This window comes from Typopeltis vanoorti, chromosome 3 (assembly GCF_054136105.1).
Source record: "Typopeltis vanoorti isolate ZY-2024b chromosome 3, IOZ_Tvanoo_1.0, whole genome shotgun sequence".
Classification (NCBI taxonomy): Eukaryota; Metazoa; Arthropoda; class Arachnida; order Uropygi; family Thelyphonidae; genus Typopeltis; species Typopeltis vanoorti.
Genome location: NC_143551.1, coordinates 84615545 through 84629462, shown reverse-complemented (window position 1 = coordinate 84629462; position 13918 = coordinate 84615545). Strand labels below are relative to the sequence as shown.

Sequence of the window (13918 nt, the reverse complement as noted above, 5' to 3'; positions counted from 1 at the left end):
TTTGCCAGAGTACATCGTGTTCAGTGGAAATGGTATGGAAAGCAAGACCCGTTTTTTGTTCTCTTTTGTATTGTACGTCTTTTTGGTGTTCAGCCATGTGTATTTCTCCAGATCTTCCTGTCTGTCCTACGTAGCAAATCCCACAAGAGCAATGGATTTTGTAGACTACTGGTTTTTTTTTAAGATGATGATGATGATGTGGTGGTTTTGGTGGATGTAGGAATCTTGAGATTTTTTCCATATGAAGGAAAGCTACTTTTACGTTATGTTTGTTCATTAATTTGGCTAGCTTATCTGTAACATTTTTGATATAAGGATGCGAGATTGCGTTTTTGTAATCCTGTTTTATTGTGTTGTTAGTTGGAGGCATTTCAAGGATTCTCTTGATGGTTTTTGTTTCATACCCATTTGCTTGAGGATTTGTGTTAAGTATTTTAGGTAAAGTATTGGTAAAGAAGGCCAAATGCATTAGCAGATTAATATTCCTTAAATGATGTAAGATGGCTCAGGTTATTCCTACCTGTTGTAAAATAAAAGAAGTTTTTATGTCCCCAAATGCTCATCGGATCTACTTAAAAGCTAGTAAGTCTCTTTTAAATAATCAGCTACACAAAGCTAAAAAATAGATTCCTACTTGAACCAAAACCACCTCATCATCCTCTTAAAATTACAGTCACTAGAGCTGAATTAGCATTAATTAGTAATAACACTTTTTCTCTTCATAATGAATTGGCCACATCTCTTCCATCCTACCTATGGAACAACATTGATAGTGTTACATTCAACAAAGTGATAGCAATCTCAGAACAGAAGAAACATACATTAATTCATAAGTTCAACTTACTCCTTCAGAAGAAAGAAATACATAAAAAACAACTAGATCATTCAAAAGTAGTTATTAACCTTTCTTCGAGAGTCCTAACAAACGAAGAGAACAACCTTTTATTTAAGGTTTTAACTTTGCCTTAACTCACGTTTCCTACCAAAAATTTATATCATAGCACGCATAGAAAAAGGAATTAGAAATCTACCAGACAATATGACAGATCTTATCCATATAGAGAGTACAGCTTTACTATTAAAAAGCAGATTACCTCATAGGAATCTACCTTACAATGAATACACTTGCCTTAAAAATTAAAGGATGACAAAAATATTGTTATAATCAAAACGGATAAAGGCAACGCAACTGTCGTTTTAAATACTACAGAATATGATAATAAAATGAAAAGTCTCCTGGAGGATACAAACACCTACAAACCCTTAGACAAAGACCCGACTTGGCACACACACAAAAAACAAATGATCTCATAAAAAAAGTGCCTCTCTGGACAGAAGAACTTAAAAAATACTTACAATATATTACTTTGATACCAAGAATCTATGGTGCTCCAAAGATCCACCAGACAGATATACCTTTAAGACCAATAGTAGATGGAAGAGATTCACCAACTTGCAACTTGGCAAAATACCTCACCAACATGATCTCACATCATATAGGAAAAAATCTTCCTTCATAAAAAATAGTACACATTTCATAGAAAAAGTGAAAGATATACATATTGGTCCAACAGACATCTTAGCAAGTCTAGACATTATCAGCTTATTTACAAATGTCCCAAGACAAATTCTGAATCTCCTAGAAGACCTCTTCCACCTGAACATCTTAGATCTTTTTAAACATTGTATAAACAAAACTTTTTTCACCTATGAAGACAGAATCTGGGAACAAAAAGAAGGACTGGCCATGGGTTCATCATTATCACTGGTATTAGCAAACCTATTTATGAAATTTGAAAACAATGCTTCTTAAGAATTACCATAAAAAACCAAAAATATGGCTATGCTATGTAAACAATATTTTCATCATACGGAATGGAACAACAGATGAACTTATCAATTTTAAAGATTATCTCAACAATTTGCACAACACCATAAAATTCACTTTAGAACAAGAAGAAAATAAAAAACATCCTTTTCTAGATATTCTATTAGAAAATAAACTTTCCTTCTCAGTACATAATGTTGGATTCTAATTATGTAGAAAATAGAATAAATGTTGTTTGATTCAGAATCCAACATGATTTTCCGTTATAAGAACTATATTTGTAGATATTATTTAATGTAAATAACATAAATTATAATTGATATTATATAACTACCTTAATTATGTCAAATATTTAATTGCTTAATCAAAGAAATGTGTTAATGGTAAATAGATTCTGTATTAAATGTTATTAAGCTGTTTTATTTATTGTTATGTCAATATTGTAAGAACTTATATTTGTAGTTTAACTGCGCATTTATTGAAATGCGATCATTCTATTTATTCCTTTTGTGAAAGCTTAATGTTATGTAATAACTCAATGTAGTTGTATAGCGTAATGTAACATTCGCGAGAATGTTTACGTCTATCGGTTGTCATGGAGACGCGTGAAAATAAACGGGCGCGTGTGAAGGGAGCGTTTGTGGAGAAGAGAGAAAATAGATAGGTAGTTGTAAGAGAGATTCGGAACGGAACTTTGGAACTATAAGGTAGCAAGGAAGTAAACTAAAAAAGTAGAAGTAATTAGAAGATTCCTAAGGATAGGAGTTGAGTAGATATTTTTTATATAAGTGAATCTTATAGTTGGCTGAAAGCAAAACCAGCCGTAGTAATAAAAAGAAATTATTGCCGTAATCGGATAATTAGAGAACTGGACATTCAAAGAAGAATACTGAAAAAATCCAGTCAGTCTACAATTACGACTTATTTCTGTACTACCATAAAAGGGAATTGTACGGAGTTAAACTAGTTGATGAATGAAAAATAAGAATAATTAATGTACCTTATAGTTGCTATCTGGAGTTTTTGAAGCGCGATTAGTAATGTTTTAGTTATTTAGTGTTTCGCAAGTGTGATAAATACAATTTGAAAGTGTGCTCACAAAAAATTGGAAGTACTGAAGATTATTTCTGGTAAGGACAGTCCTATTAGTTTATTTCAGTGTATGCAGATTTAAGTATTAGTTCCGTTGCGCTGTTTCTAAAATTTAACTGTAGCTTACCATCGAGGCTGAGAGTTGAAAATATAGACATTGAAGTGATATCTACCGTGGTTAGTGCCTGTTACGAGTTAATCGTAGAGTATAGTTGAGAGATACAAGGAAACTGATTAATTAAGAATTTCTATTGTAGTAAATTGAGTAAAGAAACTTTGTGATTCTGAAACTGTATTTGTATGTGAAAGTTTGGAAGATTGATTTATTGTGAATGACTTGACCTGATGTACTAGCTTGACTGAGTTGTCATATTTAAAAGTGGAGTACATGTATTTGTTATATAACCATATATTAAATGTTTTGTTTGTTAATTTAAATATTGTGTTTGCCTGAATTTCTTTTTACTGCACCGTTCACAAAAATTCGGATCTAGCGGGAATCCCAGAAGGAAGGAAAATAAATACCATCGGCCTGAATGAGTGAAAAGACTGCTAACTAATTTTGAATTAATCTTACTAATTCATATAGACTTATCTAAGGATAGAGTGGCGCAGTATAATAGAAATTTCTCTACCCTTAGATCAGTGATTAATTTGCAATTAGTTTTCCTTTATTTTATGAAAGTGACTTTTAGCAAGATGGCGGATTTAGAACATAACATGAAAATAGAACGTCACTACAATAAGAAGTCGACAAACACAGGAAGATTGCTAAATGCAGCTTCACACCACCATCCTTCACAAAAAATAAGCTTAATTAAAACTCTTCAAGACAGAGCATACAATGTCTCCAGCACACAAGAAAGATGTAATGAAGAACTAAAATACTTAACACAAATCCTCCAACAGAATAGGTACGAAACAAAAACCATCAAGAGAATCCTTAAAATGCCTCCAACTAACAACACAATAAAACAGGATTACAAAAACGCAATCTCGCTTCCTTATATCAAAAATGTTACAGATAAGCTAGCCAAATTAATGAACAAACACAACGTAAAAGTAGCCTTCCTTCCTATGGAAAAAATCTCAAGATTCCTACATACACCAAAACCACCTCATCATCATCTTAAAAAACCAGTAGTCTACAAAATCCATTGCTCTTGTGGGATTTGCTATATAGAACAGACAGGAAGATCTGGAGAAATACGCATGGCTGAACACCAAAAAGACATACAATACAAAAGAGAACAAAAATAGGGTCTTACTTTACATACCATTTCTACTGGACACGATGTACTCTGGCAAAAAACGACGATGTCATACATAGAAAACAACAGCCACATAAGAAAATTTAAAGAAGCTGCTAATATGCTGAAAAACCCAACCCAATGCAATAAAAATCAAGGTTTAATTCTCCATCAAGTGTGGTCAGCTCTAATAAAAAATCTACCTCAATCTGAGCTCGGACTATACGAATGAGAACAAGAACACGCGACATCGTCCAGTATTGTTCAACATCAATAACGTTTTATATCTGCATTCTGTTATTTGAGTTTATGAATAGCCAGATGGTTATGATTTGTATTTATTAATTTCTCTTGTTTAAACTTTAAGTTATACTATTTACCCCTGAAGATGTAAATCCTACGATTTACGAAACTTGTCGGGAACTATTATTTCATTATATTGTATAACTGAATAATAAAAAATATGGTGTAATCACCGAAATATGTCTTTTGAACCAATTATCCACAGAAGTCTATGCCTGCGATTATTATTTTTTTAAATATATAAGTGACAACATATTTCTATCCAATACAAATGGATTGCTTAAGGGACAATGGTAGATAACTACAAGGAAATCTCCATGTAATCTTTAAAGAGACCTGACTGAGGTTTCCGAAGCAATATACATCTTTTTTTGTGGTATATCTCATTATTAGATATCTGGTTGGATACTAAACAAAAGAGATAGGCTGCAATTTGGGACTTAGTAGACTAAATCATATCTCACATTGTCTTAAATTACCAATTTAAGCCAATACCATAAATTTCCTAATTATACATTAGGAAACCACAATATAATCATATCATGCTGGCTGAGGTATTACCTGGATATACAATGGTTCTGCTGTTTTTCCCAGGGAAGCAGGTTGAGCTGTAATAAATCAGATAATGGAACAACCTCAACATAATAGACATCATTAAAGGAATCAAATGGAGCTGGCAAATGAATTAGAAACACCATGTTAACATTATTGTGTTACTGAGACTATGAAGACTAAAACAAGTAAGAACCTTGTAATCTAAAAATGATTTACATGGATTTCAGAAGTTTTATGGCCTTTTCAGATTGCACTGTTTAGGTCTTCTTTTATATTTATATTTTCTCTCTCTCTCTCTCTCTCTCTCTCATGTCTTCCACACCATGAAAAAAAAAAAAAAATGCTTGCAAACATCTTTGCTCTATTTTATTATTTTTATAAAAATTATTTTTGTATTGTCACTTGTCATGCTGTTTAGCAATCTGCTCATGTTATATGATAGAGTAACATCAGAGTTGAATAAGGGGAATGGATATATCATTATACTTCTAGATTTTGCTCATGTGTACCACAGTGTTTTGTACTTGGACCATTGTTGTTTAATATGTATATTAATGATGTATTTGGGATGATATGTTATATATGAATGGCATAATTACTTGGAGTCAACTAAAGGGCAACCTGTGTAAGGATGATTAGGGCAATGCAGAAAGATGAGCACTTTTAATAATATTCGGTTAATTTGTTGTAGTTTTTTTATGAGCATGTGAGAGAGTGAGTTGTTCAGCTTTTAAGAAAAAGTACATTTCATATTATACTGTATATACCCAGTATGGTGACAATTCATAATAGAACAATGGTAGCCAAGATATCTTTGTTAGGAGGAATCTAATATGAAAGATTTTGTGTGTGTGTGTGTGTGTGTGTGTGTGTGTGTGTGTGTTTGTCATGAAGGGTAAAAGATTTGAGAGTGAGTGCCAGGTTTGAGAGGAAAGTGAGATGCATGATAGTGGAATGGAGAATATTGACAAAAGGCAGAAAAATGTAAATGTCAGCAGTTAAAAGTGTAGTGGTGGAAGGTCAGGAGACTGAAAGAAGACCTCAAAAGAAAGAGTGCGCATATGGAATTCTTCACAGGACAAAGAATGAGACTGCTTGCAGAAACATCATGAAATTGGGAGAACTGGGAAGAGAAAGGAAAGAGGTGCAAGGTATGAAATTAGAACATATGACAAAGCAAGAGAAGGAGGTTAACAAGAAAAAATGAATAGCAATTTTATGTTAAGAGGAGTACTTAATGGGAGCATGACTAAATTTTGTTTCCCCAATGCAAAAAAATTAACAATATTAGTGAAACTGTTTGGATTCAAAGAGGTAAGGTGAAAGCAGCTGATTATTTTGGCAGCCATTACTGACTTGAAAGGTGAAATATATTGTATGTAAGAAGATATTATTATTATTATTATTATGTAACACCTCCAGGGAGTCCAAAGACTCATCGAGGGAGGGCACCTACTCTACAACTCCCCATCTCCACCATTCAATCCACCAGCTACAACTAATCACAACTTTGCCATCTATCACCCACCACCACCAGTATTTTCACAGACAATCACAAACATCCATGCCCATGATGGGATTTGAACCTGTAGCCTTTTGGCTGGAGAGCAGATACACTGACCACTCGGCCAACCAGGCTGGCATATAAAAGAGTTATTGAAAGAAGTAAAAAGAAGGGTGAGAGAGTAAAGATTGTGATTCTGCTACCAATGATATGATAGGGATGGGCTAAGGAGGGAGGACAATGATTGCAAATGAGTCAATGTATAGGCTGGACAGAAGGAATGGCATGCAGTTTGTAGACCTGTGGACCATACATACAGACTAGTAGGATTAGGAGATCTAGCTATAACTAAGGTAACCTCTGAATGGGGAGAATATCCATGAGATATTGACTTGGGAGGTTGCCAAACATTTGAAATTTTCCAATTAATAAGTTCATCTAGGATGTAAGTCATGTCTTATGTTGCACTACAAAGTACATCTTAGGGTGAATGCATTAAGAAGGGGGGGGTATACGTGAAACTACAGTGCAGGTGATTATAACAAGCTCATGAACAGCTTGAATCTGGGCCATGGAATAAGAATCTGCAAGGGAAGAGTATAACCAGTGTATGGGAAATGGTCAAGGGGTGTTTGAAAAAAGCAGTATCAGGCTATATACCCAAGAATTAAGCAATAGTTGAAAAAAAATATTATAGAGGGTATAATATCACAAAGCTCTGAGCAGTACAAAGCAATGCATAGGCAAGAAAGGTACCCGGTACAATATGAAAGACAAAATCAGATTATGAGAAGAAATTAGCTGAGCATGCAAAGGAAATTCCAAAGAGTTCACTCACTACATGGCAAGTAAGAGGAAGAATGACTACAGAAGGATAACTTTAATGAGTGCTGATGGTAGAAAGGAGACAGACAGACAAAATAGTTCAGTTACTGAGTGACCACTTTGCAAGGATCTATAATCAGAGCAAAGATAATGCTGAGATAGATGTGACAGGAACTGATGCAGAAATCGAGAGTGATAAATTGGAATTACATAAGATGTAATTTCAATTTATCCTCATATATATCTCTTGCTTGATCACCATTAGGTCTTCTTTCATTTTATTCTCCACAACTGAGCTTCTTATTTCACACTAAGGATGAAACACTGATGAAATGCTCATTGACTATGTCTTCTGCAATAGTCACCTCTCCCACTTTGAACTGTTAACTTCATCTTAGCATAATCATTCTTCTTTATACTTGCCACATATATATATATTTATATATATAAAACAAACCCTCACAAGGGTTTTTCTTGGCATCATTTGCTTATTTCTGCTCATATTGCACTTTTGTCATCCTTACCAACTGAGTCAGTACCCTGGCCTGCTCTTTATACTCTTTGTGCAAATGATTATTACCTTTGCATAGGTTCATCTTGTGCTGCCTCCAAAGTACCTTCTTCTTCCAGATGTTATGCTTAATCCCTTATTCATCCATTTTATACCTCCCTTATTCAGCCTTTTGACCTTCAGAATACATTCATGCATTGATAATGTTACATATTTCTTCATCAGTTACCAAGCAGCATTTATTTCCTTACTGCTCACCTGCTCATTCCATGCTATACCAAGCTGTCTCCTAAGTTTGTCATAATCTCCTAAGCCAGTCTGGTTGGCCGACTGGTTAGCATATTTGCTCTCTAGCTGAAAGGTTGCAGGTTTGAATCCTGCAGTGGGAGATGGATGTTTGTGATTGTCTATGAAAATACTAGTAGTGGTGGTGGTCGGTGGTAGATGATAGTGGTGTAGATCAGCGTTTCCCAAACTTTTCCTATGACGGAACACTTCACAAATCCTTAAATTTTAACATAACACCTTGGTTATTTTGTAATGTATTAATTACCTTAATAATTAATTATTAACACATTACAGTATTAATAATTAATTAGGAAATAATCATGAAGAATATTAGTACACTTATATATACGGTGTGACATGTTTACAAATATAAAATTACATTTAAATCAGTTATCAATCTGGATTAATGAAATCTTGTAGCATATTGTAGTTTCCTCAGGCCAACATCGTTAAATTAATTTGTGCTGATTTTCATTGACACATTCCATTCTGATCACCAAAAATGTATAACATTATTATAAGTACTTACGAGTGAATGCAGACCTTTTCTCCTGTGTGCTGGTAGTTTTCCCCTCCTTTTGTACATCCTGGAGATTGCTTTGTAGGCTGGAGGTGGATGAATCACTATCTGTTGCGTCACCAACTCCTTCAATAAGAGATTTCTTAATACCAAAATTAAACAAAGTCCTTTGTCTTTTATTCATATTAAACTTTAAATCTGCAGGCCTATTACTTTTAAAAAATCACACCAGTACGGTTTCAAAACTTTCATCCTACAATACAAACTTGTGAAGAAAGTATTCAGTATTATTAGATTTGAGAACCGGATACACCTTGATCTTCATTTTAGTGGAAAAATTTTCTTTATACTTCCTTGCTGATTGGTCACTAACATTTGCAACACAGATGTTATTTCTTTCAGTTTTGAGGAGTGGATACGCTGCCCATTATTGTAATCTGCTTGCAGGCAATTTTTATGATCGGTCATAAACAGCAGTATTCTCTTTCCCGATTATTGAAAGATTTCGATGTGTGAAAATTAAAGATAATTCATGAATATTTCCATGTTTAAAAATATGCCGCTTGGTCACTGACATTTATTATTATTATTATTATTATGTGATACCTCCAGGGAGTCCAAAGACTCATCGCTACACAGATGTCATTTCCTTCAGTTTTGAGAACAGAGGATATGCTGCCCATTGTTATAATCCGCTTGCAGGCAATTTTTATGACCGGTCATAAACAGTGCTATTCCCTTTCCCAAATGTCGAAAGGTTTCGATGTGTGAAAATTAATGATACACAGATGTTAATAGGCATTCTGGGTGTGAGCTTTTCGACATATTCACAAATATTATTCTCCTCAGAATATTTCCACTATAAAATATTTATTCATGAAAAATGGATAAATACTTAATAAATGAATAGAAAACTAAAATGACAAATTCCAGGAGAACTTCTCATGGAACACTCATTCACCTTCCATGGAACTCTGGTGTTCTGCGGAACACAGTTTGGGAAACCCTGGTGTAGATGATGAAACTAGTTGCAGTTCGTTGTAGTTGGTGGATTGAGTGGTGGAGACAGAGAGCTGTGGAGTAGGTGCCCTCCCTCGATGAGTCTTTGGACTCCCTGAAGATGTCATGTAATAACAATAATAATAAGATGCTGCAGAATTTCAATGCAAATACAGTCATGGGATTAGACTGGATATCAGCTTGTTGAAAGTTTATTTTTCACTTGGTTAGAATATAATAAATTTAGTTTAATCCTTTATCCAAGTGTGAGCAAACAAATTGTGTGCCTGAAAGTATCTTCAGGACTGGGGTAAGGTGGTGCAACAGTTGCATCACCTTACCCCAGTCCTGAAGATACTTTCAAGCACAAAATTTGTTTGCTCACACTTGGATAAAGGATTAAACTAAATTTATTATATTCTAACCAAGTGAAAAATAAACTTTCAACATCTTTCTCTAAATCCAGAGTAGTATATTAAAAAGGTGGCACACCATTTGGCAACTCCTATAGGTAGAGATGACCTTGCCAATGCTTCTGGCTGGTATCTCCACTTGGGCCTGGCTCCCACTGAAGAGACCTCAATAAAGGTTGAAACTAGTCTGGGTAGTGGCCCTTCCCTTAATGCATAACATTAGACATATCCCCAAGGAGATGTGTTTTGCATTATATGGGAGATACTGAGATAGGAGTGATAGTAGCTTGCTCCACCTTTGCAAGGAGTCCCCTTGGTGTTGCACCACCTTACCCCAGTCCTGAAGATACTTTCAGGCACAAACTTTGTTTGCTCACACTTGGATAAAGGATTAAACTAAATTTATGGATATCAGCTTGTATATTATAAGAATGATCAAAGGAATTGGCAACCTAGTTAGGGCAATGCTGTTTAACTTAAGTTTCATCTTCAGTAAAGTCCCAAAGAAGTGGAAAGAAGGCAAAATAGTTCTGTGCATAAAGGAAGCTTTAGGAGTGCAGTAGCAAATTACAGTCCAATCATTATCTCAGGAGTGATGGTAAGGTATTGGAAAAGTTGGTCAAAGACAAAATAACCAAATCTAAAACTCTTGAACCTCTTGTTCCCTCTGTTACATGTTGCCTCTGACATTTGTCCCTCAAGAATTCTAGAAATTCCATTCCACTATTGCTACATGCATCTTCCTCTCTCCAATTTATACTACTGTAGTTAAAATCTCCCATAACAATCATTCTTCTTGCACTTGCCAAACTTAGCTGTCTAAACGTCTCCTGGTCCCCAGCCTCCGTGTTCCTGGGTCTGTAGCAACATCCCAATAAATATCCTGTCTTGCCTACCTCTACTTCACACCATATGCTCTCAAAATCATTTGTCTCACTTCCTTCCAAAGCCTCCACTCTCAGAGGACATAGGTCATCACTTATCATAAGCAGTACCCCACCACCACGCTTTCCCCTCCTATCCTGACGAAAAATGCTATACCCAGAGACTTCTATTCCTGTTATTATATCCCCTTCTGTCAACCACGTCTCAGTGATCCCAATAATTTTTGGCCAGGCTGATGCTATCTGCGCCACCAATTCCTCTCCCTTATTCCGGATACTCCTGGCATTAGTATAAAGCATATAAATGCCATTGTTTCTATACCCAGCATTATCCCTTCTAGACTCCACTGGGCTCAGTGTTACCTGACATCGTCTCCCTTCTCCGAAGTATCCATTCCCACAAGAGGCCACCCCTGCTATCATCCTCCCTGGGACACACTGACTCTTTCAGAACAGCAATCTCTCCAGATGCCTACGTCCTTCCTCATTCAAATGTAAACGGTCTCTCGTATACAATTCCTCTTTTTCCTCAAACGCACTCCAAGCATCCACATATACCAGTCCTCTCTTGTCACACATTCTTGCTATTATGCCATTCAATATCACTGCTCTTCTGCTCAGCTCATCATTATCATACCTAGGCAACACACACACTATTTTTCCTCTCTCTGTCTTCTTCCATACAGTTCCAAGCAAAAACCTCATATCTCTCACCACCCGACTTACATTACCACTCAAGTCATTCGTTCCTACCATCACAATCATCTCATCCACCCTTTCACTTCTCTTAATTGCCATAGCCACCCTTTTTATTGTTCCTCCTGGCAAACACTCCTCACGCATCCTATCTTGAACACCACGGATCATTGAGTCGCCATACATTATACCTCTTACCATTCCCTCTCTCCTATTGTTTCCATTCTCTCCTCTTCTTTCATTCCCATAGGTCTCTCTCATTCCCTCTCCTCTACTGCTATTCTCTCTTCTAGCATTCCCATACCTCTCTCTCATTCCCTCTCTCCTACTGTTTCCATTTTCTCCACTTCTAGCATTTCCATATCCCTCTCTCATTCTGTCTCTCCTACTGTTTCCATCCTCTCATCTTCTAGCATCCCCATACCTCTCTCTCTCATTTCATCTCTCCTACCGTTTCCATTCTCTCCTCTTCTAGCACTTCCATATCTCTCTCTCATTCCATCTCTCCTACTGTTTCCATCCTCTCGTCTGCTAGCATTCCCATACCTCTCTCTCATTCCCTCTCTTCTACTGTTTCCATTCTCTCCTCTTCTAGCACCCCCATACCTCTCACTCATACTCCCTAAATTCTCTCTCTCTCCTACTCTGATTCTCCTTGCATTTATCTCTTCCATTCTCCTAATCTTATCTTTCATACTTCTGCTCTCATTCACAATTTAAGTAAGAGTATCTAAATCGGCCCTCTCTTGAAAAGTCCTTGGACTCCCTGGAGGTGCATTAATAATAATAATAATAATAATAATATAACTTGAATGCACTCTCTGCTGACTGTGATAGTATGTGATCATGTTACCCACAGCTTATCTGCTCCAAACACAATTAATCGCATATAATTAACAATGGCAAAACCCAAAACATTAAATCAAATTGTACTTGGAAATCAGAATACTCATTGCTATTTATCTAAACATTTCATAACTGCACCGTTAAAAATTATTGATTCACTACCTGATCAGTCTTTGGAACTTTTTTGAGAAATGTTTTTTCAGCATTATGCAGAAAAATGACAGCTGGTTGGACTTGACGGCCAACTTTTCTTACGAGATGAAGTAACATATTCAAACCTGGTTTACCTGGATATTTTCCTACAATATTGTCAGCAGAAAGATCAAATAAAGTTGCACCAGTTTCTGAACAAATAGCATAAACTAACATCTTCTTTCCAGTTCCTGCTGGACCTACAAATAATACAGACTTCACAAAGGCTCCCTTGTCATGCACTCCATCTGAACCTTCAGAACAACAAAATTACATAAGTAGTTTTGTATAAAGACATTATTTATGTTTACTATATGATATTTTAGTAAATATAAAAATATAAAAAATGTAATAAGAAAGAACTTAAAATTAAAATTCAAAACAAGAGCTATTCAATAAAAAAAAAGTTTCTTGAACCTATATCAAAAAGAACATGTTCCACTGCAATGAAGGCGATTTATTTCTTTAATAAAAGAGATACTGTCTTGTCGTTATTCTGGTTAGCTGAGTGATGATTATCTTCATTCTTCAATCTACTGGTTGTGGGATTCAAAAATCCTCTGTATTTTTTGCATGTTATTAGGTAGTACATGATAAACTGGTGACAAGGATAAGAGGATGGCTGATGGACAGAATTGTCAGAGAGGCAAGTGACTAGTGGTATATCAAAAGTGGTATATAAGGATTAGATACGAATCCTTATGAAGAGGAATAATAACCATCACAACACTACTTGTCAAATGTATTCATCAATATCCAGATGATCATTTGAGTTATTCTGTCCACTTTTTCAATACATCCTCTGAACTTCAACACTCCCTATATTTAACATCAACATGCCAAATCCTTACTGTCACAATTTCCTAGTCCAGTTTTGTTAATGTAACCCTCTCATCTCAAACTTCATAATCTTACACTTTCCCACATTAAAATGATAACCATTATCTTTGCCCACACTATCAGTCTATTAAATCACCTTGTAGGTTCTTTTTTCCTTTCCTAGTTTTGAATCATAAGTAAACAACCGAAATTCTATGTCAATAATTGCTTATATCATTAATGTCCAAATTAAATAGCAGCAGTCACAGAACATATTTCTGAAGCACACTGCTGGTGACATGCATTCTACTTCAGCTGTTAAGTCTAACAGTCACTCTCTGATCCATAATAACCAATCAGATTCATATCCACCTCCATTTGCTCCAATTTACA

General features: G+C 35.4%; 1 protein-coding gene across 3 annotated transcripts in view; it reads right to left on the bottom strand.

Moving 5' to 3' along the window:
• Positions 1-13918, bottom strand: part of LOC150108341 (dynein regulatory complex subunit 11-like) — a 455807-nt gene that overhangs the window by 79327 nt on the left and 362562 nt on the right. For 2 of the 3 annotated variants that reach the window (XM_090390703.1, XM_090390705.1), the window contains exon 14: positions 12677-12960. In XM_090390703.1, coding sequence (XP_090246829.1) covers positions 12677-12960 — 284 coding nt within the window. The remainder of the gene's footprint in view (positions 1-12676; positions 12961-13918) is intronic. The other variant, XM_090390704.1, reaches the window with a different exon arrangement.